The sequence below is a fragment of the Aquarana catesbeiana genome, linkage group LG09 (genome assembly GCF_042186555.1).
Source record: "Aquarana catesbeiana isolate 2022-GZ linkage group LG09, ASM4218655v1, whole genome shotgun sequence".
NCBI lineage: Eukaryota > Metazoa > Chordata > Amphibia > Anura > Ranidae > Aquarana > Aquarana catesbeiana.
In genome coordinates this window covers 164,915,081-164,939,341 of record NC_133332.1, presented here as the reverse complement: position 1 = coordinate 164,939,341, position 24,261 = coordinate 164,915,081, and the positions used below count along the sequence as shown (strand labels likewise).

Genomic DNA, 24,261 nt, shown 5'->3' with positions numbered 1-24,261 from the left:
AGCGATCTGCATTGCTAACTGCATTAAAGTAAATTAAAGTTAATACTTATTTTTCCAGCGCTGATTTACACACTCTGAAGAATCTTCAGCATCCAAAACACTGCCAGGCATGTTGGATGTCTGGTCCCCCACTCTGGCTCCACCTGCCAGCCTGTACTTCACTGCTGTGAACTCGGGAGGAACCAAAGAGTGCAGAAGAGAACCAGGCATCCAACATTCCTTGAAGTGTCAGATGCAAATATTAGCAGTACGGGTGGCAGGACAGGTAGGTAGTGATTTTTTATCTTTGCAAAGACCTCTTTTTAAAGTTGTTAAATTTAGCAACAGAGTCACTTCAAGGGTAAACATCATTGATTTTTAGCTTTTACTGAAGCCAGCCTACAGGTGAACTGCAGGAAGAGAAATCTCACAGTGAGATGCTTCACTGTTTTACAGTTTGTACTGTACATGGTCTAAGGCTGGCCATACATTATACAATTTTCTTGTACAATTTTCCTTTAGATTAAAAACAACAAAAAACAAACATATAATATGAAGTCAAACCTAAACATTTTTTATTTGTATGCAATCAGGCAGGCCCTTGCACTACATACTTGAAGGTAAATCTAAAATAAATTGAAAAAGAAAAATTGCATAATGTATGGCCAGCTTCTTTAATAACATGCAAAGATCAGCAATATGCATTCAGAAACCCATGGCAGAATGTCAGATTTCAGGGGTTTGTGTAGGGAGACTACAAAACTGTGGCTTCTGATTGGCTTCTTAGGGTTACTACGTGCTTAACTGTTTCTATATATTAAACAATGGGCTAGTGATGTACATGTTCTCTTTACTGGTACCTTTTTCCAGAGAGCCTGATGAAGAGTCAAGCACGAGCAGGCAGCAACAAACCAGCAGTTCCCCAGCTGTCCTTGGTGTAAGTCATGATGGCTGATTCCTTCCACAAACAAATATGGGTCATTACAAAGCTCCTGTGATTGTGAAAAGAAAAATAATGTTTAAAAGAATCGATTTTTAAAAGCAGAATTCCAGGCAAACATTTAAACACATGGTTAAAATGCATGAGTTTATTTTTTTAAGTTTTGGCACTCTATACTGAGAGAATCTTAACCTGGAATAAGGCTGGTTATCTGTTACAGGTATGCAGTATAGGTCCATGCCTGCAGCAGCCTAGCAAATCAACTTTTCTGACAAATCTTAGAATGTGAAATACTCCGGCAGGTAAAACACTTCATATGCTTATATTTCAGCTGTGTGTTTAACCAAACAAATGACGACCTATACCTAAACCCTTTAAGTTATAAAGTATACAGCATATGAACACTGCCTGTTTATTTTCCTTAACCAGTTTGCCATATAGGCAGGTTAAAACTTTTAGGTAGGACATTAGCACCCTGCCTTTTCAGACCCCCCCCCCTCCGGCACTGATTGCTGAATAATCTGTTTTTTGACCCCTCTCAGAACATACCTTCCCATTCTAAAAAATCATAAGGGCTGGCATCTACGTGGCCAGATGCCGCTAATCAGTGTATCTCTACAATATATGCACACCTTGCCATGTTTTATCCCTGCAATTACAGAAAAATACATGTTAATCTGCCAGAAACCCAGAGTTTTCGTACATTAATCTACATTTCTGAAGCAAGCTGACAACACTGCCTTTGTTGGACTGAAATTCCAAGCAGTATTATTAACCTTGCCCAAATCTTCAGTATACCACTTTCTGGTACATATATTCATTATAGGGGCATAGTTTGAATTGTGAAAGACCTGGGGCACCCTTGGGCACCTAATGGAGAAAAATGAAGTGAGCTACATGTTTTTTGCCAAATGGTGGTTGTGGCCAAATTACATTTACAGAGGGAGAGGATTAAAGGGGCATGGTTAAATAAAATTGTACTCACATGTATTCCCACACATTTGCCCCAGTCCAGGTAACCCCAAAATGTGAATTACCTACTGTGCCACAAGCAACAGTCTTTATGACAAATACAAACTTCAGGATTTAAAAAATGTAAATCTTCCATTAAATATGCTTTTGTGCAACCAGCCTGTCTTATGCCAAGTACACACGACCGGACTTTACGGCATACTTGGTTCGGCGGACCGGAGTCCGTCGGACAATTCGATCGTGTGTGGGCTCCAGCGGACTTTTTTTCCCCAAAAGTTCGACGGACCTAGAAATGAAACATGTTTCAAATCTTTTCAACGGACTCGAGTCCGGTCGAAAAGTCCGCTCGTCTGTATGCTAGTCCGACGGACAAAAACCGACGCTAGGGCAGCTATTGGCTACTGGCTATCAACTTCCTTGTTTTAGTCCAGTCGTACGTCATCACGTACGAATCCGTCGGACTTTGGTTGATCGTGTGTAGGCAAGTCCGTTCATTCACAAAGTCTGTCGTAAAGTCAGTCGAAAAGTCCGCAGGACAAAGTCTGCCGTAAAGTCCGCTCGTGTGTACGCGGCATTAGAGGAACTTCACAATATGGTCAGTGACTACTTAGCAACCAACAACAGCAGAGACAAAAACACTTGGGTCATAAGTATATGATGTACAATAGAGCATAAAGAGTGTACGGGTCAGCAGTATATAATGTATTAAAATGCACTGTTAAGGAGGATGTCATATATGGCCCAGCATACAGAGTGCAGCATTCAGGAGTATGAAATGTACAATGCACTGTAAGGTAGTACTCAGGAGTGCATGGCAACCAATTCATTTCTGTCTTTCATTTTCAAAACTTAACTGAACAGGGGGAAGATAGAAGCTGATTGGTTGCCACGCACAACTGCTCCAGATTCTGTCTGCTCCAATTTCAATACATTTCCTCCAAAATGTAGAGCTCAGGAATGGGGGGGGGGGGGGCACATGTTAACTACCCCTCCCTTTCTTGGCCAGCCTGACTGAATGCATGGATAAAGGTCTAGCATGGTATTTGAGGGGTGGCACTCCTTTTATTGCGGCTTTCTTTTGTATGCAGTCCCCCTTCAAAATTATTACCTGACACTTATCCTAAATAGAAGTTTGGTATGAGTTTTTTTTTTTTTTTTTTTTAAGAAGAATAAAGGTCTGGTATGAATAAACAAAGAGGCAGGAAAATGTCTTTTATTGGCAATGGCTCCTTGAAAACAGAAAGTGTTGATTTTCAAGTTTCAGTCCTCATTGACTGGGGTTTGCGTACACAGTTACTTAACTTTTTCATTATGTAGCTGACTGTTCAATCTGAGGATTTGGCACTGCCTTGTGAATTTAGGAAAAAAATAAAGGTATCACTCTGTTCAGTACAACTCCCTCCTCTTTACTAAGTTTGAGGTTAATCAGACCTCATTATTGTCATACTTCCCCCTTAGGAGGTTACATAGAAGAAGTTGCAAATTCCTTTTCAACCTGACTGACCTCTGCTGGCTCCTCTTGCAGGGACAGTTTGCCTGTGTTGCCATAGGTACTTTATTCCTTGTGCTGTATGGTGGAACAATATTGCTGGAGAATCAAACTTCAATGAAGCAGCTTGTCATTCTCCCCAGCAACGTGGTTTAACCAGCTGAGTGAGCTGTAGTTGTTGATCACTGTGAAGCAGTGACAATATGGGTAGTGTTGCACATTCTGCAGCCCCCACATGGTCACAAGACACATTTTTCCAAATGTGACCAATGCTACCACCCTGGGGAATAGCTTTCTACTAGGGTAGAGAATGGTATGTTCTATTATTGAACTCAGGACCGCACCTAAGCAGTAGATATAAGCATCAGTTTGCACCAGAAACTGATGGCTGAAATCTGGAGTCTGCAGTACAGGGGCACTGACCAGTTCCTCCTTCAAGGTCTGGAAGGTCTTCTCACACTCTGACATCCAGGACATCAGCTTAGGCAGTTTTCTTTTAATTAGGTCAATCAAGGTTTTAGCCAAGGTACTGTAGTTGCACACAAACTTCCTAGAGTAACTGACTGTCCCCCAAGAATGACATAACCTATTTGAGGGGTAGGCCAGGCCATGTTGGCCTTAAAACTTCCCTTTCTCTGCTTTCAGGATGCATCCTGTAACAAACATCCCAGACTCCACTTGAGTGCTTTCGTCATATACCGCTTCCTCCAGTCTAAATATAGATATCAGATATTTCAAACCCCTGACAACCAAGAACTAGGCAGTATTTGTTTTGGCTGCTGAACATGAACGGTTTATTGAAACACAGGTACACAGGTAACACTCGGGGCATCCCCCCCTCCCTTTGCATTCAGGGCAGGGTAGACTGTCCAATCAGCAGGGAGAGCTGTTGGAGGAATTCCCCCCTCCCTTCTCACAGCAAACACACATCCCATAATACCCAAGGCCGAAAGACACAATAGAACAATGGAATACAGCCACAGCCCAAATGACCCAACAGAGCACACCAAAGTATGAGACAATATATAATATATATAGGGAGGTGGGAGTTACCCACCTTCAATAAATGTCCCCTAAATTAACTGGGCAAAATGAACTTCCCATTGTCTGTCAATATTTAGTTTGTCCTCCTCAGCAGGGGAGCTAGAGCTTCTTCAGGAGTTAGTCAGTCTGCAGTACTTGCTCAAAGGTGGCACTACAAGCCTCATCCAATTGTCCTAAGGTGAATGAGAACAGCAAAGTCCTCTGGGTCAGAGCAAGGAAAGGGGCTATGGTACTAATTCCCTGCTGCATCCAAAGACTGTGCCATGGCAGCACTTTAAGTGACCACTAATACCTGCAATGCAGTGTCATTAGATCCAACAAATCCTTTTTATGGCACATCAGACCAGAATAGGCCAAACAGGCATTCCCTGCTTCCAGTACAGACCATCTATGATGGTTCCCACCCGAGTGAAACTCTTTGTGTCCTTTATATCAGCACACAGATTGTGTGTAACAATGGGAGAAATAGCAGATGTCACAGTGTGAACTTGCAGGGAGCGACGGAGACATTACATTTCTGGTAAGATCAACAGTTTTATCTAGGTTTTCTGAAAATGTTCTTGGGTTGCCAATGAAAACTAATGTGAACACCACATCTAAGAAGGAGTTTGTTAGTGAGGAGTACAGGACTGCATTAGAGTACCTGTATTATTTGATCAGAAAATCTTGGAAATTGCACTGTATTGGTGCCCATATACAGGCTGATATTTGGTTTTATTTGTTGTATTGATCTGGCCATATAACAGTTTCTTTTCTTCCACAAAAAAAAAGACACTCTGCCACACAATGAAGTTGGACAAAGAGCAGTTTAATCTTAAACTGTGTAAGGGGTCCTTTACTGTCAGAGTGGTATAGATGTGGAACTCTTCCACAGTTGGTGGTGTCAGCAGGGAGTGTGCATAAATTCAAAAAAACTGTTAGATATGTTTCTTAGTGAACATAATTTACAGGGAAATTGAAAATGATAGAGAGAGGGATTAACTCACACAGGTTGAACTGGATGGACCAATGTCTTTATTCAACCATACAAACTTGTAACTATATATTGGTGGTTGTGCATGCAAGGTAGTTCCTTCACCTTCCCTAAAAAGAAGAACTATGCTATTCCATTTCACTTTACTCCTCCCCCTATATATCCTCAAGTTGCCCACATATCTTGTGTATATACAGTATATTGTTACTGTTTAGTTGCTGATTAAATACCACCAAAAGAAAGCTTTAAAATCTGTCTCAATAGGCGCTAACGCGCGGAGGCTCTGAGGATGGCAGTGTAGGACCGGAGCTCCGCACAGAGCCGGCCATACAGTGAAAATAAAAGGCAGGTAACGGCTTTCAGGAGTTCCCAAAATAACAGGAACAGGTTGAGGAGACCCCAGGGCACCTTTATATATTGATAAGATAAGAAGAAAAAGCCCTGCATCTTATCTTAGAGTCATTTGAAAAGCGAGTCATTCTCCACAAATGGCGGGAGCATCTCAGATAACAGTTCAGTCAGGAGCTGAGGTATCCACAGCAGGCAGGCAAATTGTTAACCCTGCAACTCTCTCATATGTTCCACAATTATCAGGATTAGTTCCTTCTCTTAACATGTCATCTCCTGAAACTGCAGTAACTTTGATAGAACGTTCTGTGGGACTTATGGAAATGCACTCGCTGGATGCTGACCCTATTTACTCTGACTCTATAACTGTACAAACAGTGCAGACTCCTGAGGTAACTTTTAATGTGACTGAAGTATTTGCTAGAATCTCTGAATTGCTAGACAAAGGACTAACCCAAAACGCTGACAGAATTACAGGGGAAATGAGGGCAGATTTCCAGTCCATGGGAAAAAGAATTGAACATATAGAACACAAGCTAGATGTCACTATCTCCAAGACAACTCAGAATACTGACCATTTGCAGTTTATGCAAGAACAGCTTGACACTGCTCAGACTCGGATCGACGACCTTGAGAACCGATCGAGGAGGGATAATTTTCGGATCAGAGGACTACCAGAATCAATTTCTGATGTACAAATGGCAGTTCAAGATATTATCAAATCCTTGATCCCTTCATTTCCATCTCATAAATTAGAACTGGATAGGGCACACAGGTCCCTTGGCCCCCTGAGGAAGGATGGATCCCCAAGAGACATTGTAGTAAAACCATATTATTCTATCAAAGAAGAAGTGATGAAGAGATCTCGTCAACAGGAACAGATTCAGTATCAAGGGTCAGACATCCAAATATTTGCCGATATTTCCCCCTACACCATACAAAAGAGACGATCATTGAAACCCCTCTTGGCAGCACTCACCAAGAAAAACATAAAATATCGTTGGGCCTTTCCGTTTGCCCTGAAATTTACTTACAAAGGCAAACATGCATTTCATAGCTTTCTAGAGGGTGAACGTCTGCTGTTGGACCTGAAGCTCATTACACATGAATCTGGCATGGAAACAGCACACACACACACATACAACAGAGTTCAGCTAAACGTCAATCCCCTACAAGCCCACCTCCTTCACGTTGGAATAAAGCTAAATATAGGAAAGTCATGGATAACCTCTCACCCTGATGAGTCTCATAACTCTTCTGTGTGAAATTTTCTAATTTCTTTTTCTTTTCTTGCCACGTTCCTCAGACGAAAAAGGAGGAAAAAGTTTTTTTTTTGTTTTATTTCTGTTTGTTCATAAATATCGAACCTAGACTGACTTGGTTCTTGCTAAAAAAGACTATTACAGGAATATAGTTCAGTGGTTTCTGCATAGTTTATCTGAGTCAAAGACTTTACGACTTACACTGAAATCTAGTCAGTTTGGTCTCATGTTTTTTTGGGTTTTTTTTTTTCCTTTTCAATTTTTCCCCTAGCTAGGTAGTTTGGATTGCGATCTCAAAAGGGGGTTCCTGTTAGCAGGTCCTGTACTTTGAATATTTTATAATTTTTTCATATGCTGTCACTGGCCGGTGCTGATGCATTGTGCCTGCACCTACTACTCAAACCAGTTATTTGCTGCTTTGTGTGGTAGGTTTCTAGCCCTTTTTATGGGCTGTTTAAATATTTTTGTTCTGAATGAGGGGAGGGAGTCTTATTCCTCCCCACATTCTGGGCCAGGTTATGGCCTTTCGGTGCTTTATATATCCATGATGTTTCTTTATGCCTATTCTTTTTTTTTCTTTTCTTCTAACCTCTTTTCTCTTCTAGCCTGTCTGCTAGATAGGGTGTATTTAATAAGGTGTATTTAGAAGTGTTAATCCCAATAATAGTAAACAATTTTTTCTTCTCTACTTTTTCTACCACATGGAATGGGGTAGATGACTGTGGATTGGTCAGCGTTATTTTCTTTTTGATCCATGGCTGGTAGTAATGCTACTTCTTCCCCCCTACGTATTATCTCCCATAATACTCAGGGGTTGAATTCCCCAGTCAAGAGACGAAAGGCCTTTCAGGTCTACCGTGCTCGTCACATTGATGTAGTTCTCCTACAGGAGACTCATTTTCCACTGCGGTACACCCCCTCATTTTTACATGCACACTTCCCAGTATTTTATTTGGCTAATGCTGAAAAACAAAACAAAGGGAGTAGCGATTATATTTTCTAAACAATGCAAATTTAATTTTAAAATGGAACACAAGGACCCGGAAGGAAGGTTTTTATTGTTTAAAGGTACGATTGATGATAAGTTATATACTTTCATTTCTTACTATGCTCCTAATAAGGGACAAACACAGTTCTTTAGACAACTGTTTAAGACCCTTGGCCCACTTATGGAAGGTGTAATAATTATGGGAGGTGATTCTAATACAGCCTTTGATACTGGTCTGGATAAATCTAATCCACTTAAAGCACAATCAGTTAGACCCAGCAGAGCTAGTTTACAAATAGCGCAAATTATTTTTCAATCAGGTTTAACTGACATTTGGAGGGAACTAAATCCAAACATACGAGATTTTACTCACTACTCAAATCCACACCAGTCTTATTAGCGTATAGATAACATCCTTTTCTCATACATCATTGGCCAGTACATCCTCTATCTTAGACGTAGCTTGGTCAGACCATTCCATGGTTCTATTAACATTAAGAAGAGATAATTATGGACAACAGGGTTCTCATTGGACTCTTAATCAATCTATGTTGCAGGACCCCATTATAGTGTCTGAAATACAGGAGGCTCTGCAGGAATACTTTTGCTTTAATGATGTGGGTGATGTTTCTGCAGAAACTCTATGGGCGGCTCACAAGGTGACCATTAGAGGTAAACTAATACAAATTTCAGCGAGACGAAAGAAAGAGAATGTCAGAAATAGAGAGATTGGAGAGCGATTTTATTAATTTAAGTAAACATCATAAAAGAGATCCCTCCAATGTTCCTAGTTCCAAGCTAGATGCGGCTCAGACAGCCCTGAATTTGGCTCTCACAACAAAGGAGGATAAATCTATCAGATGGTCTGGGGCCAAGTTTTACCAGACTAAAGACAAAATAGGAACCATGCTAGCACATAAATTGTCTCCTAGGCTTCGTTCACACGCTCTTCCTAAAATCAAACAGGCGGATGGTACCGTTACCCTAAATTCCCAGCGCATAATGAAGGGATTCCAGGACTTTTATGCTGAGTTATATAAGGCAGAGATGAATTCTTACCCCACTAAAATAGACGAGTTCCTAGACAACTTACATCTTCCAACACTAACAACTACTCATAAAGCAGAAATGGATGCTCCCATATCCATTGAGGAGGTGTCAGAAGTTATAAAAGCCTTAAAAGGGTGCTACAGCGCCAGGGCCTGATGGCTTCTCTACCCCTTATTATAAAACTTTTTCTGATCTTCTAACCCCCTACCTCACTAGATTCTTCAACTCCATGACTAAGGGCACTGGGATAGGTAATCAACTCAATATGGCATATATTTCTGTAATCCCAAAACCAGATAAAGACACCAGCCAAATAGAAAATTATAGACCTATCTCTCTAATTAATAATGATCTTAAAATATTGACCAAAATATTAGCTAACCGATTGGCTTCATTTATAGGACTATATATTGATAAAGATCAGGTGGGGTTCATCCCTGGTAGACAGGGTCCTGATCAAGTGCGAAGGACGGTTGATCTTATATCAATAATGCAATCAGAATGGGAGGGAGGTAAAAAACAAGAAGGATTACTACTATCGCTGGACCTCCAGAAGGCATTTTATTCAGTTTCATTGTCATATCTTTTTGCAGTCCTTAGAAGATGGGGATTTGGACCAAATATTTTAGGAATCTTGGAAGCCTTATATTCAACACCAGTAGCCAGAGTCAGACTTCAGGGAATTTTCTCTGACCCAATTAGGATCGGCAGGGGCACAAGTCAGGGCTGCCCCCTCTCACCCCTGATATTCGCTATAATGATTGAAACCTTGGCAATAGCCATTCGTATTAATCCAAATATCAGGGGGATTCAGTGTGGCCAAAACAATCATAAATGCGCCCTGTTCGCTGATGATCTTCTGCTATTTTTATCCTCCCCAATTTCCTCTTTACCCGAGATATGTTCATTGCTCAATGAATTTGCGTCAGTTTCAGGACTAAGAGTGAATATGTCTAAATTTTAGGCTCTCAATGTATCCCTCCCGAGCTCTATGGTCTCCCAATTACAGGAAACATATGAATTTAGCTGGAGTAATTCATCAATTAAATATTTGGGAATTAATATAACTCCCAAGATTGAGAATCTGTATCAAATTACCCCCCCCCCAATGTATCGAAAACTTGAGGCTGATCTCAAGACTTGGGAGTCACACAATATTGCCTGGATTGGTAGAATTAATTCGGTCAAGATGACCTTATTGCCTAGACTTTTGTACTTGTTTCGATCCCTTCCTATCCTGATTAGAAGGGACCATCTAAAAACATTTCAAGGTAAACTTAATAAATTTATTTGGAACAAGAAAGGTTCACGTCTATCAAACCGTAACTTATTTAATCTCCCTAAGCAAGGTGGATTGGGTTTTCTAAACCTCCTATGGTACTATCAAGCAGCCCGATTAGCACAATTGTCCGTTATATACCTTAAAACTGAGCGACCAGATTGGATATTAATAGAAAGCCAAGCAGCTCCTACATTCTCCATGGAATATTTACTATGGTGTCCTCCCAGGAACAGGGCTCCAATACTGTCACCAACCCTTTCACAATCCCTTACTTTGTGGGATTCCCTTAGGAAGCTTCCTTCCCTGGTTTCGGAAATACAACCATTAGCTCATCTGTTCCAAAATCCTCTATTGCAACATGGCATATATATGAATTTTGGTATGCACAAGCCATGGAGCGGAAGGGAGGGATTTCTGTGATCTATGCTTCACTTGCTTCCAATTCCGTAAAATTACCATACATGTTGGCCTGGGAGAAAGACCTTCAGACTGAATGGGATCTGGAAGACTGGTATGTGAACTATTCTCATTCGATCAAAAGTTTATATAATACTTCACTCATCAAAGCTAATGTTAAAATATTCACGAGATGGTACTTGGTTCCCACAAGATTGGCAGCAATGTTCCCTTCCACTTCACCCTTATGCTTTAGAGGCTGTCAGGGAATAGGTTCTATGATTCACATATGGTGGGAATGTCCCAGAATCCGAGGATTTTGGAATAGGGTCTTCCACATCATACGAAAGGTTACAGGTTGTGCCATCTCTCAAACATCAGCGATTGCCTTGCTGAATGGATTCTTGCTGCATGTCTCTAAAATCACCTGTATATTGATTCGGTTTATATTGACAGGATCCAAATTGACTATTGCCAAAGCATGGAAGAAGTCTTCGGTATCTCTATTGTCCATGATAAGGAAGATTTCATGGATAATGGAACAAGAAAAAATGGTTAGTTCCTTATTGGACAAGACCACACAATTTGAAGCCACTTGGGAACCCTGGGCTCGGTTTATGGGAATTTCTCTGATACCGGACATAGGTAGCAACACCAATCGCTGATTTTTGAGTTTCACATCAGACAGACAGGCATTCTATACTCTTTTTCTGTACTATTCCTTTATCTTTTTTTCTTCTCCCCTAGTCTTTTTCCTTTAATTATCTTTTTCTGTTTTAGGAACAGTATAATTTTTCCTTAAAGTTACATAGAAATTCTCGGGTTTATATAATAATTTTTCATACTAGGGTCAGGATGTCTATTTTTGATCTATTATAATGGGAACATTATATTGTACCCCTGATAAATTCCGTAATCTTTGAGCTGGATATAACGGATTATTAATAATATCTCCTCTCTTCTCTCAAATAAAAGTTAATAAAAAGAGAAAAAATGGATAATGAGAGGAAGAATCCTCACCCCTCCTTGGACACATTGTGATCCCCTTTGGGGTGTTGAAGGGGGAGTGAGGCTTCAAAATAGCTTACAATAAACAGGTGTACAATTTGAAATTGAATAGATATAGTCAAAGTTAAGAGTTTACATTATATTCACCACAGTAACCACTTAAGGACCGCCTAACGCCGATTTACGTCGGCAAGGCGGCACGGGCAGGCAAAATCACGTACATGTACGTGATTTGCCTCTCGCGGGTGGGGGGTCCGATCGGACCCCCCCCCGGTGCCCGAAGCGGTCCCGTTCTGTTCCCCGGCGATCCGAGATGAGGGGGAGGCCATCCGTTCGTGGCCCCCCCCTCGCGATCGCCGCCGGCCAATGGGAACACTCCTTTGCTGCTGTATGCTAAACAGCAGCAAAGGAAATGATGTCATCTCCCCTCGGCTCGGTATTTTCCGTTCCAGCGCCGAGGGGAGAAGACATCAATGTGAGTGCACAACACACACACACACAGTAGAACATGCCAGGCATACAAAACACCCCGATCCCCCCCCCCGATCGCCCCCCGATCCCCCCCCAATCACCCCCCCCCCCCTGTCACAAACTGACACCAGCAGGTTTTTTTTTTTTTTTTTTTTTTTTTTTTTCTGATTACTGCATAGTGTCAGTTTGTGACAGTTACAGTGTTGGGACAGTGAGTATCACCCCCCTTTAGGTCTAGGGTACCCCCCTAACCCCCCCTAATAAAGTTTTAACCCCTTGATCACCCCCTGTCACCAGTGTTGCTAAGCGATCATTTTTCTGATCGCTGTATTAGTGTCGCTGGTGACGCTAGTTAGTGAGGTAAATATTTAGGTTCGCCGTCAGCGTTTTATAGTGACAGGGACCCCCATATACTACCTAATAAATGTTTTAACCCCTTGATTGCCCCCTAGTTAACCCTTTCACCACTGATCACCGTATAACCGTTACGGGTGACGCAGGTTAGTTCGTTTTATTTTTTATAGTGTCAGGGCACCCGCCGTTTATTACCTAATAAAGGTTTAGCCCCCTGATCGCCCGGCGGTGATATGCGTCGCCCCAGGCAGCGTCAGATTAGCGCCAGTACCACTAACACCCACGCACGCAGCATGCGCCTCCCTTAGTGGTATAGTATCTGATCGGATCAATATCTGATCTGATCAGATCTATACTAGCGTCCCCAGCAGTTTAGGGTTCCCAAAAACACAGTGTTAGCGGGATCAGCCCAGATACCCGCTAGCACCTGCGTTTTGCCCCTCCGCCCAGCCCACCCAAGTGCAGTATCGATCGATCACTGTCACTTACAAAACACTAAACGCATAACTGCAGCGTTCACAGAGTCAGGCCTGATCCCTGCGATCGCTAACAGTTTTTTTGGTAGCATTTTGGTGAACTGGCAAGCAAGCACCAGGCAGCGTCAGGTTAGCGCCAGTACCGCTAACACCCACGCACGCACCGTACACCTCCCTTAGTGGTATAGTATCTGATCGGATCAATATCTGATCCGATCAGATCTATACTAGCGTCCCCAGCAGTTTAGGGTTCCCAAAAACGCAGTGTTAGCGGGATCAGCCCAGATACCTGCTAGCACCTGCGTTGTGCCCCTCCGCCCGGCCCAGCCCATCCCACCCAAGTGCAGTATCGATCGATCACTGACACTTACAAGGCACTAAACGCATAACTGCAGCGTTCGCAGAGTCAGGCCTGATCCCTGCGATCGCTAACAGTTTTTTTGGTAGCATTTTGGTGAACTAGCAAGCACCGGCCCCAGGCAGCGTCAGGTTAGCGCCAGTACCACTAACACCCACGCACGCAGCATACGCCTCCTTTAGTGGTATAGTATCTGAACGGATCAATATCTGATCCGATCAGATCAGATCTATACTAGCGTCCCCAGCAGTTTAGGGTTCCCAAAAACGCAGTGTTAGCGGGATCAACCCAGATACCTGCTAGCACCTGCGTTTTGCCCCTCCGCCCGGCCCAGTCCAGCCCACCCAAGTGCAGTATCGATCGATCACTGTCACTTACAAAACACTAAACGCATAACTGCAGCGTTTGCAGAGTCAGGCCTGATCCCTGCGATCGCTAACAGTTTTTTTGGAAGCTTTTTATTGAACTGGCAAGCACCAGCGGCCTAGTACACCCCGGTCGTAGTCAAACCAGCACTGCAGTAACACTTGGTGACGTGGCGAGTCCCATAAGTGCAGTTCAAGCTGGTGAGGTGACAAGCACAAGTAGTGTCCCGCTGCCACCAAAAAGACAAACACAGGCCCGTCGTGCCCATAGTGCCCTTCCTGCTGCATTCGCCAATCCTAATTGGGAACCCACCACTTCTGCAGCGCCCGTACTTCCCCCATTCACATCCCCCAACGAAATGCAGTCGGCTGCATGAGAGGCATTTTTATGTGCTCCCGAGTACCCCTACCCAACGAACCCCCCCCAAAAAGATGTTGTGTCTGCAGCAAACGCGGATATAGGCGTGACACCCGCTATTATTGTCTCTCCTGTCCTGACAATCCTGGTCTTTGCATTGGTGAATGTTTTGAACGCTACCATACACTAGTTGAGTATTAGCGTAGGGTACAGCATTGCACAGACTAGGCACACTTTCACAGGGTCTCCCAAGATGCCATCGCATTTTGAGAGACCCGAACCTGGAACCGGTTACAGTTATAAAAGTTAGTTACAAAAAAAGTGTAAAAAAAAAAAAAATATATATAAAATAAAAAAAAATAGTTGTCGTTTTATTGTTCTCTCTCTCTATTCTCTCTCTCTATTGTTCTGCTCTTTTTTTACTGTATTCTATTCTGCAGTGTTTTATTGTTATTGTTATTGTTATTGTTATTATGTTTTATCATGTTTGTTTTTCAGGTATGTAATTATTTATACTTTGTTTACTGTGCTTTATTGTTAACCATTTTTTTGTCTTCAGGTACGCCATTCACAACTTTGAGTGGTTATACCAGAATGATGCCTGCAGGTTTAGGTATCATCTTGGTATCATTCTTTTCAGCCAGCGGTCGGCTTTCATGTAAAAGCAATCCTAGCGGCTAATTAGCCTCTAGACTGCCTTTACAACCCGTGGGAGGGAATGCCCCCCCCCCCCCCACCGTCTTCCGTGTTTTTCTCTGGCTCTCCTGTCTCAACAGGGAACCTGAGAATGCAGCCGGTGATTCAGCCAGCTGACCATAGAGCTGATCAGAGACAAGAGTGGCTCCAAACATCTCTATGGCCTAAGAAACCGGAAGCTACGAGCATTTTATGACTTAGATTTCGCCGGATGTAAATAGCGCCATTGGGAAATTGGGGAAGCATTTTATCACACCGATCTTGGTGTGGTCAGATGCTTTGAGGGCAGAGGAGAGATCTAGGGTCTAATAGACCCCAATTTTTTCAAAAAAGAGTACCTGTCACTACCTATTGCTATCATAGGGGATATTTACATTCCCCGAGATAACAATAAAAATGATTTAAAAAAAAAAAAAATGAAAGGAACAGTTTAAAAATAAGATAAAAAAGCAAAAAAATAATAAAGAAAAAAAAAAAAAAAAAAAAAAAGCACCCCTGTCGCCCCCTGCTCTTGCGCTAAGGCGAACGCAAGCGGCGGTCTGTCGTCAAACGTAAACAGCAATTGCACCATGCATGTGAGGTATCGCCGCGAAGGTCAGATCGAGGGCAGTAATTTTTGCAGTAGACCTCCTCTGTAGATCTAAAGTGGTAACCTGTAAAGGCTTTTAAAGGCTTTTAAAAATGTATTTATTTTGTTGCCACTGCACGTTTGTGCGCAATTGTAAAGCATGTCATGTTTGGTATCCATGTACTCGGTCTAAGATCATCTTTTTTATTTCATCAAACATTTGGGCAATATAGTGTGTTTTAGTGCATTAAAATTTAAAAAAGTGTGTTTTTTCCCCAAAAAATGCGTTTGAAAAATCGCTGCGCAAATACTGTGTGAAAAAAAAAAATGAAACACCCACCATTTTAATCTGTAGGGCATTTGCTTTAAAAAAATATATAATGTTTGGGGGTTCAAAGTAATTTTCTTGCAAAAAAAAAAAAACTTTTTCATGTAAAAAATAAGTGTCAGAAAGGGCTTTGTCTTCAAGTGGTTAGAAGAGTGGGTGATGTGTGACATAAGCTTCTAAATGTTGTGCATAAAATGCCAGGACAGTTCAAAACCCCCCCAAATGACCCCATTTTGGAAAGTAGACACCCCAAGCTATTTGCTGAGAGGCATGTCGAGTCCATGGAATATTTTATATTGCGACACAAGTTGCGGGAAAGAGACAAATTTTTTTTTTTTTTTTTTTTTTTTTGCACAAAGTTGTCACTAAATGATATATTGCTCAAACATGCCATGGGAATATGTGAAATTACACCCCAAAATACATTCTGCTGCTTCTCCTGAGTACGGGGATACCATATGTGTGAGACTTTTTGGGAGCCTAGCCATGTACGGGACCCCGAAAACCAAGCACCGCCTTCAGGCTTTCTAAGGGGCGTGAATTTTTGATTTCACTCTTCACTGCCTATCACAGTTTCGGAGGCCATGGAATGCCCAGGTGGCACAAAACCCCCCCAAATGACCCCATTTTGGAAAGTAGACACCCCAAGCTATTTGCTGAGAGGTATAGTGAGTATTTTGCAGACCTCACTTTTTGTCACAAAGTTTTGAAATTTGAAAAAAGAAAAAAAAAAAAAGTTTTTTCTTGTCTTTCTTCATTTTCAAAAACAAATGAGAGCTGCAAAATACTCACCATGCCTCTCAGCAAATAGCTTGGGGTGTCTACTTTCCAAAATGGGGTCATTTGGGGGGGGTTTGTGCCACCTGGGCATTCCATGGCCTCCGAAACGGTGTTAGGCAGTGAAGAGTAAAATCAAAAATTCACGCCCTTAAAAACGCTGAAGGCGGTGATTGGTTTTCGGGGCCCCGTACGCGGCTAGGCTCCCAAAAAGTCCCACACATGTGGTATCCCCATACTCAGGAGAAGCAGCTAAATGTATTTTGGGGTGCAATTCCACATAGGCCCATGGCCTGTGTGAGCAATATATCATTTAGTGACAACTTTGTGCAAAAAAAAAAAAAAAAAAAAAAGTGTCACTTTCCCGCAACTTGTGTCAAAATATAAAATATTCCATGGACTCAATATGCCTCTCAGCAAATAGCTTGGGGTGTCTACTTTCCAAAATGGGGTCATTTGGGGGGGGGTTGTGCCACCTGGGCATTCCATGGCCTCCGAAACTGTGATAGGCAGTGAAGAGTGAAATCAAAAAGTTACACCCTTAGAAATCCTGAAGGCGGTGATTGGTTTTCGGGGTCCCATACGCGGCTAGGCTCCCAAAAAGTCCCACACATGTGGTATCCCCGTACTCAGGAGAAGTAGCTGAATATATTTTGGGGTGCAATTCCACATAGGCCCATGGCCTGTGTGAGCAATATATCATTTAGTGACAACTTTTTGTAAATATTTTTTTTTTTTTTTTTTTTTGTCATTATTCAATCACTTGGGACAAAAAAAATAAATATTCAATGGGTTCAACATGCCTATCAGCAATTTCCTTGGGGTGTCTACTTTCCAAAATGGGGTCATTTGGGGGGGTTTTGTACTGCCCTGCCATTTTAGCACCTCAAGAAATGACATAGGCAGTCATAAACTAAAAGCTGTGTAAATTCCAGAAAATGTACCCTAGTTTGTAGACGCTATAACTTTTGCGCAAACCAATAAATATACGCTTATTGACATTTTTTTTACCAAAGACATGTGGCCGAATACATTTTGGCCTAAATGTATGACTAAAATTGAGTTTATTGGATTTTTTTTATAACAAAAAGTAGAAAATATCATTTTTTTTCAAAATTTTCGGTCTTTTTCCGTTTATAGCGCAAAAAATAAAAACTGCAGAAGTGATCAAATACCATCAAAAGAAAGCTCTATTTGTGGGAAGAAAAGGACGCAAATTTCGTTTGGGTACAGCATTGCATAACCGCGCAATTAGCAGTTAAAGCGACGCAGTGCCAAATTGGAAAAAGACCTCTGGTCCTTAGGCAGCATAATGGTCCGGGGCTCAAGTGGGTAATAAGACAACCAATAGACTGATCACATATTTTGAATTCGCTGTGAATTATATTGTACTGATTTTTTGTTATGCTGATTATACTGTACTATTTTTTTAATGATGATAAAAACTTGAATGATAAAAAATCTGTCTCAAAATATGATATAAAGTGGATTTGGGTACAGTGTTGCATGACCCAGTAATTGCCAGTCAAAGAATTGCAGTGCTGAAAACTGACCTGGAAAGGAAGGAGGTTTAACATGCAAGTCCAGAAGTGGTTAATTAAAATAGTTGCAAATAACTTTTGTAAAGACAATAGAATTTAATGTATGTGGGGCTCTGATCAAAAAAAAACACCATCATATTTAACCACTTGCCAACCGCCCCATAGCCAAATGACGGCTGCAGGGCGGTTGGATAACTCTGGGATCACGTCATATGACGTGATTCCAGAAAGCTGCTCCCGCGCGCCCCCTGGGGCGCGCACACGGGAACATCCATGACCGCCGGGTCCAGAGGACCCGGCGCATCACGGATCACGGTAAACGGCCGCTGATCGCGGCCGTTTACCATGTGATCCCTCCGTCAAATGACGGAGCGATCACATGTAAACAAACCGGCGTCATGTCATGACGCTGGCTCCTCCCTCCCCTCTCTGTACCGATCGGTACAGAGGGGGAGGGATCGGATGGGAGCCGCGCTGTGGGCTGGATGTGTAGTGCCCACAGCGCAGCTCAGTGACATGTACAGTCACATCCATCCCTCCATGCTCAGCCATCCCCCCCATGCTCTGCAATGACCCTGTGCAATACTCTGCAATGATCCTGTGCAACCCTGTGCAATACTCTGCAATGACCCTGTGCAATACCCCGCAATACTCTGCAATGCTCCGCAATGCCCTGCAATACTCTGCAATGCTCTGCAATAACCTGCAATACCCCGCCATACTTTGCCATGCTCAGCAATACTCGGCCTCTGTATGTGACTAGGCTGTGGAAGTCTCACACATGTGGTATCGCCGTACTCAGGAGGAGTAGGAGAATCTATTTCAGGGTGTCATTTTTGGTATGTACATGTTATGTGTTAGAAATATTGTATAAATGGACAACTTTGTGTTAAAAAAAATGTGTTTTAACCACTTCCCGCCCGCCGGCCATCATACGACGTCCTTGACTTTGTGCGGGGATATCTGAATGATGCCTGCAGCTATAGGCATCATTCAGATAACATCTTTTTCAGCCGGCGATTCCCTATACCATAGGAATGATCATATCGGCTTTTCCACTGCTTGATCATTCTCACGGGAGGCGAGAGGGGACCCCCCCCCCCCCTCGCCGCCCTCAGGTGCTTCTACCGACTCACCGCTACGATCGAAGCCAGGATCATTTTTTTTTTTTGTTTTTTTTTTTTTTTTTAATTTCAGGCTTCCCAGCCTAGAGGTGAGATGTGGGGTCTTATTGACCCCATATCTCACTGTAAAGAGGACCTGTCATGCCATATTCCTATTACAAGGGATGTTTACATTCCTTGTAATAGAAATAAAAGTGATCAAAAAATAAATTTTTTGGAAAAAAGCCTCAAACTAAAATAAATAAAGTAAAATGAACAAAAAAAAATTTCCCCGTGTCCCCGTGTGCTCGCAGTCAGAAGCGAACGCATACGTAAGTTGCGCCCACATATGAAAATGGTGTTCAAACCACACATGTGAGGTATTGCTGCGATTGGTAGAGCAAGAGCAATAATTTTGGCCCTAGACCTCCTCTGTAACTCACAACATGTAACCAGTAAAAATGTTTAAAGCGTCTCCTATGGGGATTTTTAAGTAGCGAAGTTTGCCGCCATTCCACGAGCGTGTGTAATTTTGAAGGGTGACATGTTAGGTATCTATTTACTCAGCATAACTTCATTATTCACATTATGTAAAAACATTGGGCTAACTTTACTGTTTTATTTTTTTTGAAAGCACAAAACTGTTTTTTTTTTCAAAAAAAAAATTGCTGCGCAAATACCGTGCGAGATAAAAAGTTGCAACGACCGCCATTGTATTCTCTAGGGTCTTTGCTAAAAAAATATATATAATGTTTTGGGGTTCTATGTAATTTTCTAGCAAATAAATTATGATATTTACATGTAGGAGAGAAATGTCAGAATTGGCCTGGGCACTCCAGAACGCCTGAAGGTGCTCCCCTGCATGTTGGGCCTCTGTATGTGGCCACGCTGTGTAAAAGTCTCACACATGTGGTATCGCCATACTCGAGAGTAATAGCAGAATGTGTTTTGGGGTGTAATTTGTGGTATGCATATGCTGTGTGTGAGAAATAACCTGCTAATAATGACAATTTTGTGAAAAAAAAAAAAAAAAAAAAAAAATCTTGATTTTGCAAAGAATTGTGGGAAAAAATGACAACTTCAAAAAACTCATCATGCATCTTTCTAAATATCTTGGAATGTCTTCTTTCCAAAAAGGGGTCATTTGGGGGGTATTTGTACTTTTCTGGCATGTTAGGGTCTCAAGAAATGAGATAGGCCGTCAGTACTTCAGGTGTGATCAATTTTCAGAGATTGGCACCATAGCTTGTGGACTCTATAACTTTTGGCCAAAATATATGAAGAAAAAATTACTAATTTGCAAAATTTTATAACAGAAACGAAGAAAAATGCATTTTTTTACAGAATTTTCGGTCTTTTTTCTTTTATAGCGCAAAAAATAAAGAACCCAGCGGTGATTAAATACCACCAAAAGAAAGCTCTATTTGTGTGAAAAAAAGGACAAAAAATTCATTTGGGTACAGTGTTGCATGACTGAGTAATTGTCATTCAAAGTGTGAGAGCACCGAAAGCTGAAAATTGGTCTGGTTATTAAGGGGGTTTAAGTGCCCAGTGGTCAAGTGGTTAATATTAGATCTGATCAGGAGCATTACCCAGATCGCATCCCGATTGGCATGTCAGCAGAGAAGGCTATGCAGCGTCACACTGCTAGGTGACCCACAGTGGAGCTCAGCTGTCTACAACCAATAGTGCTGGTACTCCTGCATATGGGTCCATCAGCCTCATAATGTAACGAGCACTGGGTCCTAATGCGCTGCGGCCATGGAAAGAGACGTTGGACCGGCGCTGTCAATAGCAGATGCAGGACAGCAAGAGGGGGCCAGGAACCCCCACAGTGGCGGAACACTAGGGACCATTTGTACCATTGAGTATTTTGCAGCTCTCATTTGTTTTTGAAAATGAAGAAAGACAAGAAAAAAATTTTTTTTTTTTTCTTTTTTCAATTTTCAAAACTTTGTGACAAAAAGTGAGGTCTGCAAAATACTCACTATACCTCTCAGCAAATAGCTTTGGGTGTCTACTTTCCAAAATGGGGTCATTTGGGGGGGGTTTTGTGACACCTGGGCTTTCCATGGCCTCCGAAACTGTGATAGGCAGTGAAGAGTGAAATCAAAAATTCACGCCCTTAGAAAGCCTGAAGGCGGTGCTTGGTTTTCGGGGTCCCGTACGCGGCTAGGCTCCCAGAAAGTCTCACACATGTGGTATCCCCGTACTCAGGAGAAGCAGCAGAATGTATTTTGGGGTGTAATTTCACATATTCCCATGGCATGTTTGAGCAATATATCATTTAGTGACAACTTTGTGCAAAAAAAAAAAATAAAAATTTGTCTCTTTCCCGCAACTTGTGTCGCAATATAAAATATTCCATGGACTCGACATGCCTCTCAGCAAATAGCTTGGGGTGTCTACTTTCCAAAATGGGATTCATTTGGGGGGGTTTTGAACTGTCCTGGCATTTTATGCACAACATTTAGAAGCTTATGTCACACATCACCAACTCTTCTAACCACTTGAAGACAAAGCCCTTTCTGACACTCATTGTTTACATGAAAAAGTTATTTTTTTTTGCAAAAAAATTACTTTGAACCCCCAAACATTATATATTTTTTTAAAGCAAATGTCCTACAGATTAAAATGGTGGGTGTTTCATTTTTTTTTTTTTCACACAGTATTTGCGCAGCGATTTTTCAAACGCATTTTTTGGGGAAAAAACACACTTTTTTAAATTTTAATGCACTAAAACACACTATATTGCCCAAATGTTTGATGAAATAAAAAAGATGATCTTAGGCCGAGTACATGGATACCAAACATGACATGCTTTAAAATTGCGCACAAACGTGCAGTGGCAACAAAATAAATACATTTTTAAAAGCCTTTAAAAGCCTTTACAAGCCTTTACAGGTTACCACTTTAGATTTACAGAGGAGGTCTACTGCAAAAATTACTGCCCTCGATCTGACCTTCGCGGCGATACCTCACATGCATGGTGCAATTGCTGTTTACGTTTGACGACAGACCGCCGCTTGCGTTCGCCTTAGCGCGAGAGCAGGGGGCAACAGGGGTGCTTTTTTTTTTTTTTTTTTTTTTTTTTTTTTTCCTTTATTATTTTTTTGCTTTTTTTATCTTATTTTTAAACTGTTCCTTTCTTTTTTTTTTTTAATCATTTTTATTGTTATCTCGGGGAATGTAAATATCCCCTATGATAGCAATAGGTAGTGACAGGTACTCTTTTTTGAAAAAATTGGGGTCTATTAGACCCTAGATCTCTCCTCTGCCCTCAAAGCATCTGATGACACCAAGATCGGTGTGATAAAATGCTTCCCCAATTTCCCAATGGCGCTATTTACATCCGGCGAAATCTAAGTCATAAAATGCTCGTAGCTTCCGGTTTCTTAGGCCATAGAGATGTTTGGAGCCACTCTGGTCTCTGATCAGCTCTATGGTCAGCTGGCTGAATCACCGGCTGCATTCTCAGGTTCCCTGTTGAGACAGGAGAGCCAGAGAAAAACACGGAAGACGGTGGGGGGGGGGCATTCCCTCCCACGGCTTGTAAAAGCAGTCTAGAGGCTAATTAGCCACTAGGATTGCTTTTACATGAAAGCCGACCGCTGGCTGAAAAGAATGATACCAAGATGATACCTAAACCTGCAGGCATCATTCTGGTATAACCATTCAAAGTCGTGAATGGCGTACCTGAAGACAAAAAAATGGTTAACAATAAAGCACAGTAAAAACGGTAAAGTATAAAAAATTGCATACCTGAAAAGCAAACATGATAAAACATAATAACAATAAAACATTGCAGAATAGAATACAGTAAAAAAGAGCAGTGTTTGTCTTTTTGGTGGCAGCGGGACACTACTTGTGCTTGCCACCTCACCAGCTTGAACTGCACTTATGGGACTCGCCACGTCACCAAGTGTTACTGCAGTGCTGGTTTGACTACGACCGGGGTGTACTAGGCCGCTGGCGCTTGCCAGTTCAATAAAAAGCTACCAAAAAAAAAAAAAATCAAGGGGTTAAAACTTTATTAGGGGGGGTTAGGGGGGTATCCTAGACCTACAGGGGGGTAATACTAACTGTCCCAACACTGTAACTGTCACAAACTGACACCAATGCAGTAATCAGAAAAAAACAAAAAAAAAAACAAAAAAAAAAAAAAAAAAAACTGCTGGTGTCAGTTTGTGACAGGGGGGGGGGTGATTGGGGGAGATCGGGGTGTTTAGTGTGCCTGGCATGTTCTACTGTGTTGTGTAGTGTTGGTGCACTCACATACCTGTCTTCTCTCCTCGGGCCGGAACGGAAATTACCGAGCCGAGGAGAGATGACATCATTTCCTTTGCTGCTGTTTAGCATACAGCAGCAAAGGAATGATTTGATTGGCCGGTGGCGATCGCGAGGGGAGGGCCACGAACGGATGGCCTCCCCCTCATCTCCGATCGCCGTGGGACAAAAGACGACCGCCTCGGGTCGGACCCCCCACCCGCGGAAGGCAAATCACGTATATGTACGTGATTTTGCCTGTCCGTGCCACCTTGCCGACGTAAATCGGCGTGAGGCGGTTGTCAAGTGGTTAATCTATATGCAGTCAGCAGCGCCAGCAACACATACTGTATGTAAAAGGAATACGCTGTGCTAGAGTGCGTTAGACATGCTACTAAATTATAGCATGATAGAACAACTGTGTCTAAATAAACGCATGTGGATGTGGGAAACATTACCTCTACAAGGTAAGCGGACCTCATAATAGATAAATACTCTGAATACAAATGTGAAAATTGATGCGTTTATATGCATTTGTCAAAGTATAAATGCAAATTCAAATATGAAATATGACAGATTAACGCATCAATGTGCACAGGTACCAATAAGCATAACTGAATCAGTTATAGAGTATATAGATGGGAAGAAAAAAACTACATAGTATAATACCGTTTTAAAATTTATTAATAAATAAATCTAGTAATGCTGTGATTCAGTTATGCTTATTGGTACCTGTGCGCTTTGATGCGTTAATCTGTTTTATTTCACATTTGAATTTGCATTTATACTTTGATGCGTTTATATGCATTTGTCAATTTTCACATTTGTATTCAGAGTATTTATCTATTATTACCTTATAGGGGTATTGT

At 41.8% G+C, this 24,261-nt stretch overlaps 1 protein-coding gene across 1 annotated transcript in view; it reads right to left on the bottom strand.

Annotated features, from left to right (window-relative positions):
• Positions 1–24,261, bottom strand: part of CAPN6 (calpain 6) — a 166,906-nt gene that overhangs the window by 97,250 nt on the left and 45,395 nt on the right. Inside the window, exon 3 of the mRNA XM_073599355.1 lies at positions 840–971. Coding sequence (XP_073455456.1) covers positions 840–971 — 132 coding nt within the window. The remainder of the gene's footprint in view (positions 1–839; positions 972–24,261) is intronic.